Consider the following 21,449-nt stretch of genomic DNA (forward strand, 5'->3'; position numbering starts at 1 on the left):
TATTGGGGTGAATTATCTATTTATATAACCTTCTTCCCTACTACCCCATAAAAATGTCAGTTTAAAAACAAACAGAGGTAAAATTGATGAGAATAATTCATGGACAATGCTGGGACAACATCTGAAACCTAGCCACTGTTATGAATCATTTCCTGACTAGGAAAAAGTATTAGCTATCAGTTTTAGTACCCCTCCTCCATGTCTAATTAACCTTTCTAATATCCTCCCTTCCATAACTACTTAAATGTCAGAGTGTCAGAAAGTGGTGTCAGTGAGGCTTTGGGACTATTTAATATTTAACTTCACAATGACTATATACTATGATAATTTAAAAATGTATTTACTTTCACCTCTCATGAAAATGAAAAACTTCTGGGAAACATAAAGGACAAAGGAAAAAAACCTCTACCTCAATAGGCAGAACACAAAAACCATTTACAAACCCCAAAACCATTACCCTGTGCCATTTCATGAATTCAAACCTTATTCTGAATTCGTTCAGTTGCAAAACTGGTGCAATTCTACTGAGTTATACTAAAAGTGATTAAAACAACCACCTATAGCTAAGTCTGTAAATGCTGACTGAGGATGAGATTTAATAATTTTCCTCTCCAAAACATAAAGTAGTAAATTACCATACTCTAAATAAAGCAGTGGCCAAAGAAAGTCAGAATTTGAAATACAAAGATAAAGTGACAACAGCAAGCAAAGCCCTGCAAAGGAAATAATGAAATTTGCAAAATATTAGAAAGGAGATAAAAAACCTGTGAGATACCACAAATGAGTAAAATGGGATATAAAATGTAACTTAAAAGAAATTAAAGCCCCAGGAAGGTAATTTATCACTTACTAAGAAGAATGAAGAAGAATTTGCTGCTTAGGCTGGTCATTGCATTGAAATGATCATTGTCTTTAGTTCGGATATAATCCATACTTAAACTCTCCTCATTTTTCAATTCATATGATTTTGCCATAGGTACGCTGAGCACACTAAAAGAGTCACTTGGTGAAACAGAGATACTAAGTCCAAGAGAATTTAAAATCATAAATGGTGCTAGATCCCTTATGAAGGCGGCTGAAGATCCAGTGGCAGCTTCTGTAAATGCCTAATAAGAAAGGGTTATCATAAATAAAAGAAAATGTAGAAAACTAAACGACAAGCAGAACACTACTGGACATATGACAAATAACTAAGTTAACAAAAACTTCTTGTTCAATAAAAGAAAAGGGTTAACTCAGACTAGTACACCAATGTTTAAAGTTTCAAGTTACTTTTCTTACCTTGACTAAATTATTTAACATTACAAGGCCACATTTGGATAATGTAATGTTTAGTTGGTCTTTTGAATGGAAAGTGATGACAGTTTTATATTCTGGTACCTTGTAATTTTCTTCTTCAGTACTTGACTCAACAATGGCCTTTTTGGCTTTCTTTTTCATCTAAAATAAAATACAAATTGTAGAAATATGAGAAAAATTTGTTCCTAGGAGCACAACATAACTCATTTTGCAAAGGAAAAGCAAACATTAGACAAATTCCAATGACAGCATTAGAGAGAGCAATACATTTTATCAGTTCCACTGCCTTACTTGGAATTACTTGGACATCAGCCAACTAAGGTCGCATTGGATAGAAGCAGTATTGGAAGAAAAATTCTCCTCCTCCTCAGTTATACTAAAATGGCAGGCACAATTTAGAAGGGAAAATAACCCCTAAAATTACTAAATGCATGGAGCATCTGAATGAAAATTAGAAGCCCATACATCATAGCATGTGGAAATTCAGGGCAAGAAAAGTCGTTTAATCTACTGGTGCTATAAATGCTATAAATAAAGAACAGAAACCTAGGGACTTAAAAAGTCCAACAATAGTTGCAGAACAGTGCCACTAGGACCTAGGGCTCATGTGAATCAATACCACCTACCTCTTTTTAGAACTCACAGGTCTACTGCCTATGTGTATCCTGACCTAACAACCGCCAAATAAGTTCCTTTATCCAAATCTTTTATCTGAAATATGTGGAAAATCAAAAGTCCTGGTTTAATACAAAAAGCTGGATATGCCAAGCTAGTCACCTTTACTGTTCCTTTAACTGGCTTTAAACCACTAAACATTTGTCTGCAGGTTGACTGAATCATTATTAGGGAGGAGATATGCTAGGAATGCTGCAGTCTCTTGCTTCAGAAGCACAATTTCATCCATCTAAAGGTCCTGATTCGTATGATTACATAAATTCACACTATATTTCAAACAAATAATATTATATTTTCTTCTATATATACACCCTTCAGAGATCAAAGAAAACTTGGGATAGACAACAACCTTCAAGAAAATGCTGGCGATATTTTAACATGACGGTTATGTGTGGGGACTCTGAAGCCAGTATTTAATTCCACCTCTTCCAATTTAAAGGTATTATTGCTTTATGGAAGTCCTTTAACTTCCACAGTTTCAGTCCCATCACATGTTAAAATGAAGTTTAAAACTGTATATTCTTCAGAGGTTTGTTGTAAGGGTTAAAGCAAAAGTAGATTATTTAGAACAATGTCTAGTGCATAATAAATGCTACATAATTATTTGTATTAGAAGCCCATGAGGCAGTGGCCTTGGGTTTGAAAATTACATTCAGAGGTCAAACAAGGAAGCATGTGGAAAGGCTCATAATGAGATACCTGAACTCTGTTGCGATTAAAGTATGTGTAATGTGGACATCCTCAATATTTGAAAAAAATTTTCAGACTTCAAAAATACCTTGATTCCAAGATTCCATGGTCTAAAATCCTCAGTCTGATCAATTTCTAAGGGTTCAAGCAAAGGTTCCCACACACCAAACATTTCATTGTAATAATGTACCTAGAGAGAGAATTTTTAATTTTTTAAATAAGGCACTCTGATATGTTCTAAAATGATCTTCCATGCTGTTTCCCACCAGCATTCCTTTTGGCTGTGCTATTTCTTCCATGTGAAAACCGTCTACATGCCATTCATTAGTTTCCTCATGCTCTCCTCACTTGGCTAACTTCGTGGTCTAGTCTTCACAATTTAATCCAGAAAAAAACTCTCTTTTAGGTATCTTTCCTTGACTTTCAGGCTGGGCTTAACATCGAAAGCTGTGTTCATCTATCAAACACTACTGACATTTTTTAAACATATCTGTCTACCTCCACTGACTTTTCGAAAGCCCTTGAGGCAAGTAACATATGATTCAATGAGTATGCACTTATTTGAATTCTCTGACCTTCTTGGACATCCTAGATCAAATCCTCTGCAAAATACAGATAATTCTAGCTAAAATTTGGAAAGTTGAAATCTAGTCTGTCAGTTCCACCTCTATTAGCATATAACTCTGTATCAACACAAATGTTATAGGAGCTTATAAATTTTCATATTTACTGACTTAGGTAGAGTATCAGATTAGTTTCTACTTGACATCAACTCAATTAATAATTTAAAGCAAAATATCTCTGGGATGATTCTATGTAGATAAATTCTGAAGCAAAATATATGTTGGTTCAAAGCAAATATCTTCCATATAACTAAAGGACTCTCACAAAAATCTGAAAGACCTTGGTGGAGTCTCACTACATTATAAAGATTCTGCGTTATATAAAAGTATAAGGCATATTTTTCTCATTCTTTACATTACTATCTTAGAAGAGATTAAGAAATAGTCTATTATCATTTTAAAGGAAAAAGGATATTCAATTTAATTCTTAAAATTAAGAATTTTTCATCTACTCAAAACTATCTATTAATATCATCAATTTTAAGATGAATGAAACCAGTTGAAATATAAACTTAATATGGACATGTACTCTAAAAGTAACATACACATAAAAACAACTATATCAAGGGCATAAATTTGTACACTTTCTTCCAAAAGTTTTGTGAACCAACATCATACTTAGGATAAATTTAATTTAAATGTTTAAGTAAGAGTCCCCAAATAGTCCATGTATAGCATTATTTGTTATAAAATCTGGAAAAATACTACATATGCTTACTTCTAGCTCAAGCTGACAGTGGAGATTTATTAGGGAACTCCAGTTTTTGCCTTCCCCTGAGAAACGTGACTTTGCCAAAAGCATAGGTACTGTTCGATGACCAATTCCAGCCCCAAGAACTAGAAAAATAGAATCAATGTTCATTCTTATTATCTCTCCTTTGGGTACCAATTCAGTTGGGGAAGCTATTTTTTCAACTTCATTTGGTTCTTCAAGAAACCACATTTTTAAATTCTTTGTATCCTTCTTTTCCCATAAATGTGCTGTAGAAGAAGCAGTTTCTTGTGGGATGGTTTCCTTAGCTGTATAAAGTGCTGAAGTTATGGTAATCACAGTGTTTATGATAACTGGTGAAACCTACGGGGAAAAATTTAATTAAAAAATCTACATAAACCACTTTCAAAAAATACACACTTCAAAAAGCATTAAATATATTTGTAAAGGATCAAGAGGAATTAATATTGAACTAACCTTACTACCAAGAAATAGTAGATACAATTTGCTGCCCACAAAAAAGTTTTTTGATTATCATAACTAATTTCAATAGTTAAAATATTTATATGTCGATATTAAACGGATCAACCATACTATAAGGATGTTAACTACAGAAGCAGTCAACTGCCAATAACAAAATATATGAAAACATTCATTATAAAATATGTATTAAATATCATTTTAAAATTACGTGTCATAAAAGATTTTCAAAAATAGTTTTTTTTTTTGCTTATTTAACAAAAGAGTTGCTATAATAATTGCTTATTTCTAAGTTTCATTAATTTTTTCAAAAGGGCACTGACTACATTGTAACTTACCTTCAGTGTCAGGGATTTTACTGATAATTCAATCACTTGTGGATCTGTACGTATCTGAGTAGCTTGATAGAACAAGTCACAAGGCTGCAAAACCTGTGAGAGAAAAACCAATACTATTAAATTAACATGTTCTTAAAATATTTTTATTTAAAGACTTGCCCAGTAATAGATAAGTATGTTAAATAAACAAGTTAGTAAAAATAACTATTTAAAAACAAGTGAATCAATAAAACATTTCTTAATTATCCTCTTATTCATTATTTATAAAAAATAGAAAGTACTAACATTAGCAACACTATTGATATAATAAATAAAAGAATTTCTTAAATATGCTTAAATACGGGAAAATTCCTCAAAACTTGTATTCTGTATTTTATTTTACAGAAGTCCCTTGGAATCCCTGGGGAATTGGTTCCAGAACATACACACCTGTCCCCTACCCCCTACCCCTCACCCATGGCAGATACTAAAATCCAAGGATGTTCAAGTCCTATATATAAAATGGCATAGTGTTCAAAGTCAAATACTATATGATTCCACTTACATGTGTAATATAAAAAATAAAAAACAAACAATATAAATGAACAAACCAAACAAAAGAAACATGTAGATATAGAGAACAGAGGGGAAGGGGTGGGGGACAAAACGGGTAGGGGTCAACTGTATGGTGACCGATGAAAACTAAATATTTGGTGGTGAGCATACTGCTGTGTATGCAGAAGTAGAAAAATAATATTGCATACATGAAACTTATATAATGTTATAAGCCAACATTATCTCAAGAAAAAAAAGGCATAGTACAGTCAGCCCTCTGTATCCACAGGTTCTGTATTTGTGGATTCAACTGTGGATTAAATTACTAAAATAAAATTTTATCATGGTATTTTTTTCCATTATAAAATGAAGTAAAATGAATTAATCTATATAGGACAAGCTACAAAAAATGAGAAGAAAAAATTATAAATACATTAGACTTACTAAATAATTCTTAATATAATTATAAATTAACTGAGTTTTCCCTAACTATGGTAAGCATAAATCTGTCCTGTAGCCCCTAGTGACTCACGTTCCTCCCAAATGCAAAATATATTCACCACCTCCTAAGGTTCCCTTTTTAATATTTATTTATTTATTTATTTACTTATTTGGCTGTGCTGGATCTTAGTTGCGGCACATGGGATCTTCGCTGCGGCATGCGGGATCTTTTTTTTTAGTTGTGGCATGCAGGATCTTTTGTTGCAGCATGCGGGATCTAGTCCCCTGACCAGGGATCCAATCCGGGCCCCCTGCATTGGGAGTGTGGAGTCTTAACCACTGGACCACCAGGGAAGTCCCCCTCCTAAGGTTCCTAATAGTCGCCTCCCATCATAGCCCAAAGTCCAAAATCTCATCATCTAAATCTGTATCTCACCACATAATCAGTTCATCTACATCTCTCATTAAATAAAAATTCTAAAATCTCATCCCTCTCATCAGCTCAAAGTCTAAAATCTAAATCAAGTCCAGATGTTGATGAAGTTCCTGGGTGTAATCTATTAAGTACAACTGCTGGGGCACAATTTCTCTTAAAACCGAAACTAAGATGAGTTGCTTGCTCCCACCACTCTCAACATAGAATGGTGGGACAGATATAGGATAAGAATTACAGATATTCCAATTCAAATACAAGGCAGAGGAGGTTCCTTAAAAAACTACAAATAGAACTACCATATGACCCAGCAATCCCACTACTGGGCATACACCCTGAGAAAACCGTAATTCAAAAAGAGTCATGTACCAAAATGTTCATTGCAGCTCTATTTACAACAGCCAGGAGATGGAAGCAACCTAAGTGTCCATCATCGGATGAATGGATAAAGAAGGTGTGGCACATATATACAATGGAATATTACTCAGCCACAAAAAGAAATTGAGCTATTTGTAATGAGGTGGATAGACCTAGAGTCTGTCATACAGAGTGAAGTAAGTCAGAAAGAGAAAGACAAATACCGTATGCTAACACATATATATGGAATTTAAGAAAAAAAATGTCATGAAGAACCTTGGGGTAAGATAGGAATAAAGACACAGACCTACTAGAGAATGGACTTGAGGACACGGCAAGGGGGAAGGGTAAGCTGTGACAAAGCGAGAGAGAGGCATGGACATATATACACTACCAAACATAAGGTAGATAGCTAGTGGGAAGCAGCCGCATAGCACAGGGAGATCAGCTCAGCGCTTTGTGACCACCTAGAGGGTGGCATAGGGAGGGTGGGAGGGAGGGAGACGCAAGAGGGAAGAGATATGGGAACATATACATGTATAACTGATTCACTTTGTTATAAAGCAGAAACTAACACACCATTGTAAAGCAATTATACTCCAATAAAGATGTAAAAAAACAAAACAAAAACAAATACGAGGCAGAAGGAAGCCACTAGTCCAAAGAAGCTCTGAAATCCAGCCAGATAAATAAGCTTCTTGATTAGATTTCAAAGTCTAGGAACAATTCTCTGTGGCTCTCAACTCCACCCTGAGTCATCCTTCCTTTTTTTTTTTTTTTTTTTTATAAAAGGTTGCACAGGGCTTCCTTGGTGGCGCAGTGGTTGAGAGTCCACCTGCCGATGTAGGGGACACGGGTTCATGCCCCAGTCCGGGAAGACCCCAAATGCTGCGGAGCGGCTGGGCCCGTGAGCTATGGCCGCTGAGCCTGCGCGTCCGGAGGCTGTGCTCCGCAACGGGAGAGGCCACAACAGTGAGAGGCCCCCGTATCGGAAAAAAAAAAAAAAAAAAAAAAAGTTCGTGAATCTTTAATAAACATGTGCATGTGTCTTTTTGAAATATGGTTTTCTCTGGGTATATGCCCAGTAGTGGGATTGCTGGGTTATATGGTAATTCTGTTTTTAGTTTTTTAAGGAACCTCCATACTGTTCTCCATAGTGGCTGTATCAATTTGCATTCCCACCAACAGTGCAAGAGGGCTCCCTTTTCTCCACACCCTCTCCAGCATTTGTTTGTAGACTTTTTGATGATGTCCATTCTAACCAGTGTGCGGTGGTGCCTTACTGTAGTTTTGATTTGCATTTCTCTAATAATTAGTGATACTGAGCATCTTTTCATGTGCATGCACCCCAAGGTTCACTGCAGCACTATTTACGATAGCCAGGTCATGGAAGCAACCTAAATGCCCATCGAAAGACGAATGGATAAAGAAGATATGGTACACACATACAATGGAATTTCACTCAGCCATAAAAAGGAATGAAATTGGGTCATTTGTAGAGACGTGGATGGACCAAGAGACTGTCATACAGAGTGAAGTAAGTCAGAAAGAGAAAAAAAAATATCGTATATTAATGCCTATATGTGGAACCTAGAAAAATGGTACAGATGAACCGGTTTGCAGGGCAGAAATAGAGACACAGATGTAGAGAACAAACGTATGGACACCAAGGTGGGGAAGCGGTGGGGGGTGGGGGTGGTGGTGGTGTGATGAATTGGGAGATTGGGATTGACATGTATACACTAATATGTATAAAATAGATAACTAATAAGAACCTGCTGTATAGAAAAAAATTAAGTAAAATTCAAAAAAAAAGAAACTGTTTTCTAATATAAATGACTATGATATCAATTAAAGTTCAACTAACTGCAACTTATCAAAATGTATGTGGCTAAAACAGCTAGCTGGCCATAAATATCTTTCTCAAAATTCCCAATAATCATAGATGTTTCCCTTATATGGTTGTTCAGCTAAGGATCTCCTTTTTTAGACTTCTATTTCCATCTGTGAAGGAGGAAACTTGTGACCAAGCAATAATCCACCTACAAGTTGAAAAGTCATGTTAAAAAAAAAGTCTGCGTGATATAAAAGAATGAAATTGGAACATTCTCTAACACCATATACAAAAATAAACTCAAAATGGACTAAAGACCTAAATGTTAAGATGATACTATAAAACTCCTAGAAGAAAACATAGGCAGAGACCTTTGGCATAAACTGCAACAATATTTTTTAGGATCCCTCTCATGAAGCAAAGGAAATAAAAGCAAAAATAAACAAATGGGACCTAATTAAACTTAAAAGCTTTTGCACAGCAAAGGAAACCATTGACAAAATGAAAAGAAAACCTACCAAATGGGAGAAAATATTTGCAAGTGATATGACCAATAAAGGGTTAATATCCAAAATACAGAAACAGCTCATACAAGTCAACATCAAAAAACCAAACAATCAGATTAAAAAATGGGCAGAAGAACTGAATAGACATTTTTCCAAAGAGGACATGCAGATGGCCAACAGGCACACGAAAAATTGCTCAACATAGCTAATCGTCAGAGAAATGCAAATCAAAACCACAGTGAGGCATTACCTTACACCTGTCAGAATGGCTATCATCAAAAAGAACACAAAATACAAATGTTGGCGAGCATGTGGAGAAAATGGAACCCTTATACACTGTTGGTGGGAATGTAAATTAGTGCAACCACTATGGAAGACAGTATTGAAGTTTCTTAAAAAACTGAAAACAGAACTACCATATGACCTAGCAATTCCACTCCTGGGTAATAGCCAAAAAACCCCAAAACCCAAATTCAAAAAGATACATGGACCTCAATGTTCAAAGCAGCATTATTTACAATTGCCCAGATATGGAAGTAACCTTAGAGGCCATCAACAGATGAATGGATCAAGAAGATGTGGGGTGTGTATACACACACACACACACACACACACACACACACACAGGAATACTACTCTGTCATGAAAAAGAATAAAAATTTGCCATCTGCAGAAACATGGATGGATTTGGAGGGCATTATGCTAAGTGAAATAAGTCACACAGAGAAAGACAAAGATTGTACGGTATCACATGTAGAATCTAAAAAATAAAATAAACTGGTGAATATAACAAGAAAGAAGCAGACTCATATTCTAGTGGTTACCAGTGGGGAGAGGGAAGCAGAAAGAAGGGCAATATAGGGGTAGGGGAATAAGAGGTACAAACTGAGTTATAAAATAAGCTACAAGGATATACTGTACAACAGAGGGAATATAGCCAATATTTATAATAACTATAAATGGAGCATAACCTTTAAAAATTGTGAATCACTATATTATACACCTGTAAGTTATGTAATATTGTACAGTAACTATGCTTCAATTAAAAAAAAAAGTCTGCTTGAAACTATAAGCATGCTACCTAGGCAACCTTGCAAAGTCCCCAAGGCAAAAAACAGGAGCAGAGAAGTTATCTCAAAACTTCATGGTAGTTTAGCTTCTAGTTATTTGTGAAGTGCTTTAGACACACACACACACACACACACACACACACACAAACACACACACACACACACACACACACACTAAGCAGAAGGCTATTGCTAAGTAGAGTGAAATGGTCAGCAATTTTAGAATGATATGGAGAATGGGGCTGAAAAGAAAAAAAACAATTTCAGAATCTGCCAAAAATGGGCTTTAATATGGGCCCTAGTAAGTACTCCCGGCTGTCAGATGGGACGCAGAGAGAAATACTATATACTAGTGGATATGAACCAGGAGTAAACAAGGCTTTACAACAACTGCAACCCAGCCTCCAATAAGTTTAATTCCCACTAGATAAAGGTAAATTGTTCCCAGTCTAGATGTCTAACAAAGAGCAAGTGAAAACCTCCTTACAGGAAGAAAATAATCAGTGAAACCTCTATAACATTTCATTATACTGTCTGGCATTCAATAATAAAGTATCTGATATAAGAAGAAACAAAAACTAAAGAGAAAACAGAAATAAACAGAGATGACTCAATTATTGGCATTATCAAGAACAAACTTTAAAGTAATTTTGATTAATATGTAAAAAAAATGAATGACAGAGGGGTCTATAAAAAGAAATTATATAACTTAAAAATGCAATACTAGAAATTAAGAACTTGATAATAATGTTTAATAGCACACTAGACAAAACAGAAGACAGAATTAGGAAAAAAATTAGGAAAAAACATCCAGTGTGAAGCATGGAACAATATGAATGGAGAATAAAGAAATGCGCTTAAGTGACATATGGAATATGACTAAAATGTCTAACAAGAAACTGTGAGTCGAAGAAGGGAAGGAGAGAGAATATGTGACACAGAAGCAATATCTAATGAGATAATGACAAAGAATTTTCTAAACCTATGAAATACACAAAGCTACAGATTCAAGAAGTACCACAGGCTCCAAAAGAATAAATATCAAGCACATCTAGACATACCATGAAAGTTTTAAATGTACATAGCTACCAATTTAAAACTTTATATCCAGCAAAATTATCCTTCAAAAGAGAAAGCAAAATAAAGACATTTCCACACAAAAACTGACAGTATCTGCCACCAAGAGACCACATTAAAATAAATACTAAAAGGGGCTTTTCAAAAAAATAAATAAAATAAAATAAAAGGAGCTTTTCAGGAAGAAAGAAAATGGTTCCAGATGTAAAAATGGAGATGTAGGAAGAAGTAAAAAATAATAGAAACAGATTATATGTGGTTAAATATAAATGAATACTGACCGCAACAAAAACAAAAATACCCTGTAGATTCTAAATATATATTGAATTAAAATCTATGACTACTATTACAAAATGGTAGAAGAGGATTTAAAGCATTCTAAAAGCTTTAAAAGTGGTAAAAACATTTATATTAGACTTTACTAAGTCTAGAATGCATGTTATAATATCCAGAAAAATTTAAAAGTCCTATTAATCCCCCAAAAAGAACAATACAGAGAAGAAAACAGAACATAAAACATATGGAACAAATAGTATGAATGGTAGGTCACAGATTTAAAACCAATTACAGTACAGGAGTTACAGTGAGTAAATGCACTAAATATCTTAATTAAAAGACTCAACTATGAAAAACAAATAAATATGCTGCTTACAAAAATACCACAGCTTAAACATAAGGAAACTGAAAGGTTAAAAGTAAAAGGATAGGAAAAGATATACCATGCAAATGCCACAAAGAAGCTGGAATAGGTATACTAATAGTAGGTAAGTAGAATTTAGAAATCATTTCCAGAGATAAAGAAGACATTTTAATAAAATGGTCAAATCTACCAGCAAGATTTAATACAGAATGTGTACACATTTAAATGATCTAGCTTCAAAATATATAAAGCAAATATTGAAAAAACTAAACATAAAATAGCTAAATTCACAATGAAAATAGATTTTAATAGATCTCTTTCAATAAACTGATAAAATGGACAGGGAAAAAAAAGGTTCTCAGAATATAGCAGATTTGAACAATATTATGGACAAAATCTATCTAAATAGAATGCTATTCCTCAAACAACAAAACACACTTTTTCCCCAGTGGACATTCAATATTCATAAAAACAAAACCAACCATATCCTGGGCCATAAGATAAGTCTCAACAAACTTCAAAGAATTAAAATCAGAATATGTTAATAGACCACAGTGATATCAATGTAGAAATCAACAATAAAAAGACAACCAGAAAACCCCTAAATATTTGGAAATTAAGCAAAACCCTTCTAATCCATGCATAAAAAATAAAAATGAGGAAGTATTTTTAACAGAATAAAAATACAACATATCAACACTAGTAGGTGTGCTTAGAGAAAAAATTACTCTTAAAAGGCATATGCTGGGAAGAAAAAAGACAGAATACCAATTATCTAAGCATCCATTAAGAAGTTAGAAAAATTACAGCAATTTAACCCAAATATAAAAAAAACAACACAACAACAATAATAAAACAGAAAACAAATGTATAATGAAGGGACTCAAGCAGGTGACATTTTGGTCTTTAGAAAGACTGCCTTTGTTGGGCTCCCTTAAAACTGTGTGCTGACGTATTACTAAATTCTGGCCAAAAGGATGTGAGCAGAAGTGGTATGTGCAACTTCTGGGCAGTGCTCTTAGAATGGGCATCCCTTTTTGCCTTCATGTTCTCTCCTTACCACCACCACTCACCCCCAGCAACCTGCAACGTAGGTACATTGTGAACTATCTTTGAACAAGCAGATTAAGTTACAGCCTACGAATAGTGGAACAAGATGGAAAGAGCCTGGTTCCCCTACATTACACCAGAGCCATTAAACTGAGTCATTATTCCATGTTTCTAGAAAGAATACTTAGTTCTACCATGCATTAGCTACCTTTTGGAGGGGGGACCTCTTGTTACAGCAGCCTAATTAATATCCTAATACTAAATTTCATACCTAAAAATTGGCACTACTGCAACAAAGTAAGAAGTATCTGTGACTGATTTAGCAACTGGATAGACAAGGGATATATCAAAATACAAAGCTGATAATTCTAACAATGCTACAGCAAAATATTTGGTAAAACTGCTACTGGTGGTACCTAGGAAGACAGACCATGTTCTTAACAACAACAACAAAAAAGCCTAAAATTTTAGCTAGACAGGTCTGGCTAGAATCTTGATGTGTATTACCTCCTTCTTTCTATTATTTGCAAAGGCCTATAAGAGAAGGGAAAACACTGAGGAGAGCCAAGCTCTAAAGAGGAAACTCAGCAAGAAATAAGACTGTGGCTGCTATTTTTTCTCTGGCAATTTTTGTTAAGATCAGACATGGGAGCCAAAAAAAAAACAGATAACAGATGTGGCTATCCCCCTCCCCCAAACCTACTGTTAAAAGTAGCCTTTACTAAGTCAGGATGAAGGGAGGATAGGCAGATGACAGATTCGTAAATAAAACAAGAAAACCACCCTGTGAATAAATAGTAGCTTTGGATATTAAGGTTACTTACAAATGGAACCACCGAGATGGCAAACTAAACGTTTAACGAACTAAGGACTGCCAAAGAGACCAGTATCTGGCATACAAAAGCTTGTTATTATTAAAACTGCTAAAACAATCTCCAAGTAATAAACTCAACAGGAAGTAAGCTGTGAAAACAGTGCAGTTCCCGAAGAAAGAAAACAGCCACTTCAGATGTGTCTACAGTGGATAATGATTAAAAAAAAAAAAAAAAAAAATCTCTCAGAGGGGAAAGCCAGAACCACGTGAGAAAATGAGGACAGTGTTCTTTCAAGAGAAAAAAAATCAAAGACTCCAACTCAGGCTATCCAAGGAATTTACTCCACTGCTGGAGCTTAAAGTTTTCACAATTCCACTCAGCAGGATATGATAATTGTTATGAATCAATGACTGCCAAGTGTTTCCCATTCTTTCTTTTTCTGAATGGGTTTTTAAATTGCAATTATCCTGTCCTTACAGCACTGTTATACTAGTGGTTGCGTAGATAGTGGTGAAGTGTGTGCCTGTTGAAAAGTGGTAACTTATTTGTCTAGTACTTAATCTATTATATTGCCAGATCAAAAGAAGTCACATGCAGACTCAACAGAGAAAACTGTCACCTAAAGATCTTGAACTCTGAGCTGAGATTTTATCCCTTGAGGAAGAAGTGAATATGTTCTGTGGGTGAGAAAAGACAAGTATGGATTATCTGTATGAACAAAGGAAGAAAGCTTTGAGTGGACTGTAAGAAGACCCTCTAGTTGCCACCTGTTATCTGTTCTCCTTTTCTTCCACAGTAACAAATTTCATCTGAGCATAACATAGCTCAGAAAAGAGACCACATTCTCCAACCTTTTTTGAAGGTAAGGGTGGTCATACAGCTACATTCAAGCCAAAAGACTGAATAGAAAAAATACATGTAAAACATCTACGTATAACCTAAAAGAGAATCAGTATGCCCTCCATTTTTAATTTCTTTTCTTTGCTTAGAAGTGAGCCATCAGCCTTGCAAACTAGGGAAACAGTCTATCCTATATCCTAACCAATACATAGGTATTTACTTTTAACAAAATTACATCTTGTATTTCTATGTTGTTAATACTTAGAATATTTATACTTCTATTACTCCTGTAGGAGCCTAAATATTTTTATAAGTGTTTTATACGAGTACTAGGAGTCAGATAGTTAACTTGAAAAGACGTCTTTGAAGAAATGAATTTTAATCAGTTATGAAGAGGAGGAAGGCCAAGAGGATATTACAGAATAAAATACAAATGTGAAGTATGTCAAAACAAATGGCTGATGGTACAAATAAGCCATACGGAGAAAAGGAGAAAAGGTGTCTGAGCAAAAATGTCTAGATGGGAGAAAAAAATTAAAAATAATAAAACTGAAACAGCACCAGAAACAATTGGTAGAAAGTCTTAAAGGCCAAAAAGCAGTGTGGAATTGATATGGTTAGAAAGTCAGAGTAAAGTCTTCACTGAGAAGTATCTAGATGAAAGCAACTTCTTAGTGAGACTATCTCCACAAACACATAAAACAATAAGGAACAACTGGAAAAATGAAAAAGAGTTTCAAAGCTGGTGTAATAATAATCTACATTAGGCTCTACAAGCAGAAAGAAAGGTATTTTACAGAGTAAGGGTGGAAAGTATGTAGGCACTTTCTTAAATGACATACACTAAATACAAAATAGTTTACAATTAAGCTGATAGGTAAATAGTAAACTCACAGTAGTGATTTTTCCTTTTCTCTTGACTGGAAGAAATGGGCATGCTCTCACTTGGAGATCTTTAATGGCAGCGGTCATTGTATTATTTTCAAAGTCACCTTGCCAACAAATCTCACATTGTGTTGTAAGGACTAAGGCAGGGGCATCATTTCTTGTCATATCAGCCACAAACACAATTTCAGGATTTTTAATAATAATATTAATTTCCCACTTCTCTGATTGCTGTACAAGTGCTAAAATAGAAATAAAAACAATGTTTTAAAATAGTTATAAATCTTTCTTATATACATTACTTATGAAAAATTATTATTTATAGGAAAATGTTACTTTCATTCTAAGTAAAAAGTAAAATAAAAGAATCTTAGGTCCCAAAGGAATTTACTGCAACTCTCTTGGTATAAGATTTAAAGAAGGTATAGCCATAAGAATATTTCAAAATGTAGGGAAAAATCTCCACTATTTAATGGCAGAGCTGGAAATAAATCTAGTTTCTAACTCTCAGCTTGACACTCTTTCTACTATACCACAATGAATGAAATATGTAAAAGATAATAGAAAATTATAAATATTGAATATAACAAGAATAAAAGAGGACTTTAAGTTAAAATACTATCTTTAATTATGAAAAGGAGTGGCTGTTTTATTATTCTCTTTCCGTTTTCTTCCAACGAATTCTTTCAAATTACTGTCTTCAGGGCGAGAGAGAGTCATGGACATATACACACTAACAATCGTAGTAAGGTAGATAGCTAGTGGGAAGCAGCCGCATGGCACAGGGATATTGGCTCGGTGCTTTGTGACAGCCTGGAGGGGTGGGATAGGGAGGGTGGGTGGGAGGGAGACGCAAGAGGGAAGACATATGGGAACATATGTATAACTGATTCACTTTGTTATAAAGCAGAAAGTAACACACCATTGTAAAGCAATTATACCCCAATAAAGATGTTAAAAAAAAAATTACTGTCTTCAAAGAAGTACAGTTACTTATTTTAATAAAGGTCTCATAATTTTTGAACCCAATATATATTTACACCTTGAAAAATATGCAAACTGTACATCTTATCAGAAAACACATTTAAGTTTTCCTTTTACCTCTGAAAAATAAAGATTTTTAACTTATTAATCCACTTAACCTCATCATCTAGAAGGCTAATCAAGGTAAGTGCTATTATAGCACTTCAATAATACAGATATTAAATGTTTTAGCCAATAACTAACCTTCTTCTTTAGCAGGCCATGTTTGAACACTGGTTTCTACAGCAGTGCCTGTAGTGTAGGCCTCAAGAAACACATTTGCAACTGTCAGCAGAAATTCCACACTTGCACAAATATACATTTCTTGAAGGACTAAATCAGCCACCCAACCGTCTCTGACTCTCCTATACCTTATATCCATCATGTCCTTTTTGTCAAACCCAGCTGTTAGCCCTATCATTCTGAAAAACACAATAATAACAATTCCTATGAGTATCTTACAAATAATCAAACACACCAATAAAACTCAGAGACCTCTTATCCCTTTCACTGACAGCAAACCAGCATTCTGAAGTCATTTCTCTTAGTAAGATCACAAAGGACTCCAAATAATAAACTTACAGACTTTGGGAGCTCAACTGTTTCATAAATTAGGAAGTATATCCTTAAGAAATTATCAGAATTTTGAATCTCAGCATATTTTTTCTCAATTTTTCATATATTTCCCATTACAATTTGCACAGATTAATACTTTAGATAATACAGATTAATTTAAAAGCTGATTTAATTACACTGATTATTTCTATATAACCCATCAATCAACCATTCAGCAAGAACAGCACATAACCAGGGCATTTCAAATGTTGGCTTAAAACTATGGACTCAACTGCACTGAAGCTCTGAAGATTTTAGTAAATATCCAGAAAATGAACATGCAACTTTGGGAGTAAGTTCTGTAAAATATACCAACCATTTCTCAAGTAAAAACTTAGAACACTATTACCTAGGAGTTGCTTTCTTGACATGAGGCCTTTTGTCATCTAAAATACAGTTTTTTAATGAGAAGGAAGAAAATGTTGAGTCATCTGTATACATTTTTAAAGTACTTATAATATTCTCCAACTTAAATTCAGCAAGTTTCAGAGAAGGATCACGAATATCTGTAAATGAAGTCTGTGGAAGAGGAAATCAATACAAATTTTACACAAAAACACAAATTTAAAACATATTTTAAGACATGAAATACCACATTCTCTATCTCCAAAGAGCTCATAATGAAAGGCATGAAAAATAATAACTTTAAAATTTTATTTTTCATATCACTGGCAATAGGAAAGACAACTCATTTTAAAAGGCAAATAGTCAAAATTATTTTATTATTAAAGTAAAAAGATCAACAATTTTTCTCAGAGGAACAGATATTCCAAAATATAGGAAACAAGAGAAAATATATTTTTTCTTCTTCACCTTACCTGTTTAGGACCTGGACTATACAGTACCATGGTGAGATAATCAGTTCTGAAACTCATATTTAGTGTTGTCTTAACTTGGGAAGCATGTGAATGTACTTCTACCACAGCAGCTGTCACTACAGTTGTTCCTTGGAAAAATTACAGTTATTGGAGAAAAGAAGAAAGTCAGGAATGGTAGAACTCATTAAAACAGACCTGAACTAGATTTAAGATAATTGTTAAATAAATGGGTATAGTATAATGTTTTTCCAAAAAATTTAAAAGATTTAAAAATTCTGATGTTGAACTCACTAACTACTGGCTTAGGATTCTTTACATAATAACCTGAGAGTATTAATTAAACTCTTGGTTTACTTTTAATAAACTCTTGGTTTAATTTTCGTAAAACAAGAATAAAAGAACTAACCACTGGGTTTGTTTTGGAGATTAAGCAAAACAGCATGTGTAAAATGCATACTAGAGTACCTGGTATATGTGTTTGGTATTTAAATTTTACTTCAAAATCTAAAACCAAACAAGATACTTTAGATGACATTTAAAAAATTGTTCCACTAAACAAAAGGATCCAAAATTCAATCTTTTCTACGTTTTATATTTTGGGACAAGGTATTATATATACATGGTACATATTAAATGGACATATAATAAAAACATAGCAATTCCTAATTCTCATTCTACCTGACTCCAGAGACAAGGACCACCATTCCAGGTAACTTATTTTTTAATTTCGGTAAAATTTACATCCGTGAAATGTAAAGATCTTATCTGAAACATTTAATGAGATTTGATAAATATATATATACATCCATGTCACCAACACTCCAATTAAGATACTGAACATTCACATCACTCCAAAAAGTTCCCTTACAACCCTTTCCCAGTCTATCCCAACCTCCCTACCATTCTAATTTCAATCACCTTAGATTAGTTTTGTGGGTTCTTAAATTCTGTATAAATGCAGTAAGATATATCATACTCTTTCATGTTTAGTTTCTTTCAGTTAATATTTCTGAGATTCACCCATGTTACTATATGTGTCAGTAGCTCCTTCTTTATGTACTCCGAAAATACACTGCATGAAAATAAAGTTTATCCATCCTAGTGCTGATGAACATATGGGTTATTTCCAGATTTAAGCTATTATGAATAAATCTGTAGTAAATATTCCTAAATAAGTCATTTTGTGTATATATGCACTTATTTGGGGGTGCAGTGGGAGTAAATACTTAGGCTTATAATTGTTTGTTATAGGGTAGGTATACATTAACTGCCTAACTTTGTCAAAAGTAGTTATACTATTTCACTTTCTTAAGAGCCACATGTGAGAGTTTCAGCAGTTTCACATTCTCGTCAACATTTGGTGTTGTCAGTCTTTTAAACTTTAGTCTGGTAAACGGAAGTCCTCCTGATAAATAACTATGTTAGCACCTTATCATGTGCTTACTGTCCATTTAACCTATTATCCTTTCTAAAGTATCCAAATCTTTTGGGCATTTGTTTTTTAAAAAGTTACTAATTTCAAGGAGTTCTGTATTCTAGATATAAGAACAAGGTCAGATAAAGGCATCTTGAATATTTCGTCTAGTCTGAAGCCCAATCTTTCACAATCTTGATACTATCATTTTTCCCTTTTTTTAAAATTAATTAATATTTTTTTAGCCGCGTTGGGTCTTCCTTGCTGCGGTGGGCTTTCTCTAGCTGTGGTGAGTGGGAGCTCCTCTTTGCTGCGGTGCACGGGCTTCTCTTTGTGGTGGCTTCTCTTGTTGCGGATCGCAGGCTCTAGGGGCATGGCCTTCACTAGTTGAGGCGCGTGGGCTCAGTAGTTGTGGCTCGCGGGCTCTAGAGTGCAGGCTGAGTAGTTGTGGTGCATGGGCTTGGTTGCTCCGCAGCATGTGGGATCTTCCCGGACCAGGGCTTGAACCCATGTCACTGGCATTGGCAGGCGGATTCGTAACCACTGTGCCACCAGGGAAGTCCCTGCCACTATCTTTTGATGAGCAGAAAGAAGTTTAACATTTTGACGAGGTCTACTTTACAAAGAGTTTCTTTTATGGTTATTGCTTTTTTATCTATCCAAGAAATCTTTTGCTATCCCATGAAGATATTCTTTCATGTTCCTTCTTCTAGAAGTTTAAAAGTTTTAGCTTTCAAATATATGCCTTTCATCCATCTCAAATTGATTTGTGTATGGTGTGAAGGGACAAGTTCAATTTTTCCTACATTTACCTAGTTATGACAGCACCATTTGTTTAAAAGTTTATCTTTTCCCTATTTGACCAGTCTTTGTTGAGTATCAGTTTACTTGTATGTCTTCTGGACATTCTGTTCTGTTTTACAAATCTATTTGTCTATGTTATGCCAATAACATACTAACTTAATTATTGAAGATTTATTGTAAATTGTGAAATTAGATAGTGTAAATCTTTGCTCTTCTTTCATACACACACACACACACACACACGGCTATTCTTGATCCTTAGCTATATAAGCTTTTAAAGTAATTTTTAAATTTCTATTAAAGTTTGACTGGGATTATGTTGAATATATAAATCAATATGGTGAGAACTGACATTTAAACAATATGGATATTTTAACAATACTGAGATTTTTCAATGCACAAACATGGCATACATTTTCATATATATAGGTCATTTAGTTTTTCTCATGAGTATTTGGTATCTTTCAGTGTAGCAGTCTTGCATAATTTTGTTAAATTTCTTCCTAAGTATGTTTTCTGATGCTACTGCAAATAGTTTTTAAAGTCCTATTTCTCAATTGTTACATATTAACCCTGTATCTTGTTAAAAATGCTAACTTGATTTAATTCTAGGAATTTGTTGAAGACTTCTTAGGGTTTTCTGTGTAATCAATCATGTTGAGAAAAAAGGCATTTTTAATTCTTTCTACTCTGTAGACCTTTTCTTGGGGACTTCCCTGGTGGTCCAGTGGTTAAGACTCTGCACTTCCACGGCAAGGGGCGTGGGTTTGATCCCTGGTTGGGGAACTAAGATCCCACATGCCACGTGGTGTGGCTGAGAAGATATTTAAAAAAAAAAAAAAATCCTTCCTTTGGCTGTATTGCTCTGTCAATGACTACCAGCTGAACAGGAATGGTGAATGTGGACATTCTTGCCTTGTTCCTATTTTAGGTGGAAAACTTTCTACTTCATTATTAAGTATGCCTTTTTAGACATTTCTAGTTTTTACCACAAATATGTGCTGAATTTTAAAAAATGTTTTTCCTGCATCTATTGAGGTGATATAACTTCTTCTCCTTTCTCTATTAATTTGGTGAGTTAGCTTAATTGATTTTTGAGTGTTAAACCAACTTTTCATTTTGGGATAATTCTCAGTTGGCCAAGATGAAATATCCTATATCCTTATTGCTGGATTCAGTATACTAATATGTTGTTAAGAATTTTTATGCCTGTGTTCATGAGGGATACTGGTGTGCAATATTCTTTTCTTGAAGTGGCTTTTTCTGTTTTGTTTTTGATTTTAGTTTTTGGTACCAGGGTAATGTTTGCTTTATAAAATGTCTAAGGAAGTGTTCCCCTCTCCTCTATTTTCCAAAGAGTTTAACACTGGTATTATTTCTTATTTAAATATTTAATAGAATTCACCATTGAAATTCAATTCTTTTAATAGATACAGAGCTACTCAGATTTTCTATTTCATCCTATGTCAGTTTTGG

The 21,449-nt window shown here is 34.2% G+C and overlaps 1 protein-coding gene across 3 annotated transcripts in view; it reads right to left on the bottom strand.

Annotated features, from left to right (window-relative positions):
• VPS13A (vacuolar protein sorting 13 homolog A) overlaps positions 1–21,449 on the bottom strand; it is a 237,088-nt gene that overhangs the window by 74,981 nt on the left and 140,658 nt on the right. For all 3 annotated transcript variants that reach the window (XR_010944991.1, XM_067744120.1, XM_067744119.1), the window contains exons 36-44: positions 17,756–17,883; positions 17,287–17,456; positions 16,527–16,744; positions 15,309–15,541; positions 4,818–4,910; positions 4,006–4,362; positions 2,753–2,854; positions 1,282–1,440; positions 851–1,106 (exon numbers count right to left, since the gene is read on the bottom strand). Coding sequence is in view for 2 of the 3 variants with exons in the window: in XM_067744120.1 (XP_067600221.1) it covers positions 851–1,106; positions 1,282–1,440; positions 2,753–2,854; positions 4,006–4,362; positions 4,818–4,910; positions 15,309–15,541; positions 16,527–16,744; positions 17,287–17,456; positions 17,756–17,883 (1,716 nt within the window). In the remaining variant the exon portion in view is untranslated. The remainder of the gene's footprint in view (positions 1–850; positions 1,107–1,281; positions 1,441–2,752; positions 2,855–4,005; positions 4,363–4,817; positions 4,911–15,308; positions 15,542–16,526; positions 16,745–17,286; positions 17,457–17,755; positions 17,884–21,449) is intronic.

This window comes from Pseudorca crassidens, chromosome 7, assembly GCF_039906515.1.
Source record: "Pseudorca crassidens isolate mPseCra1 chromosome 7, mPseCra1.hap1, whole genome shotgun sequence".
In the NCBI taxonomy this organism is placed as follows: domain Eukaryota; kingdom Metazoa; phylum Chordata; class Mammalia; order Artiodactyla; family Delphinidae; genus Pseudorca; species Pseudorca crassidens.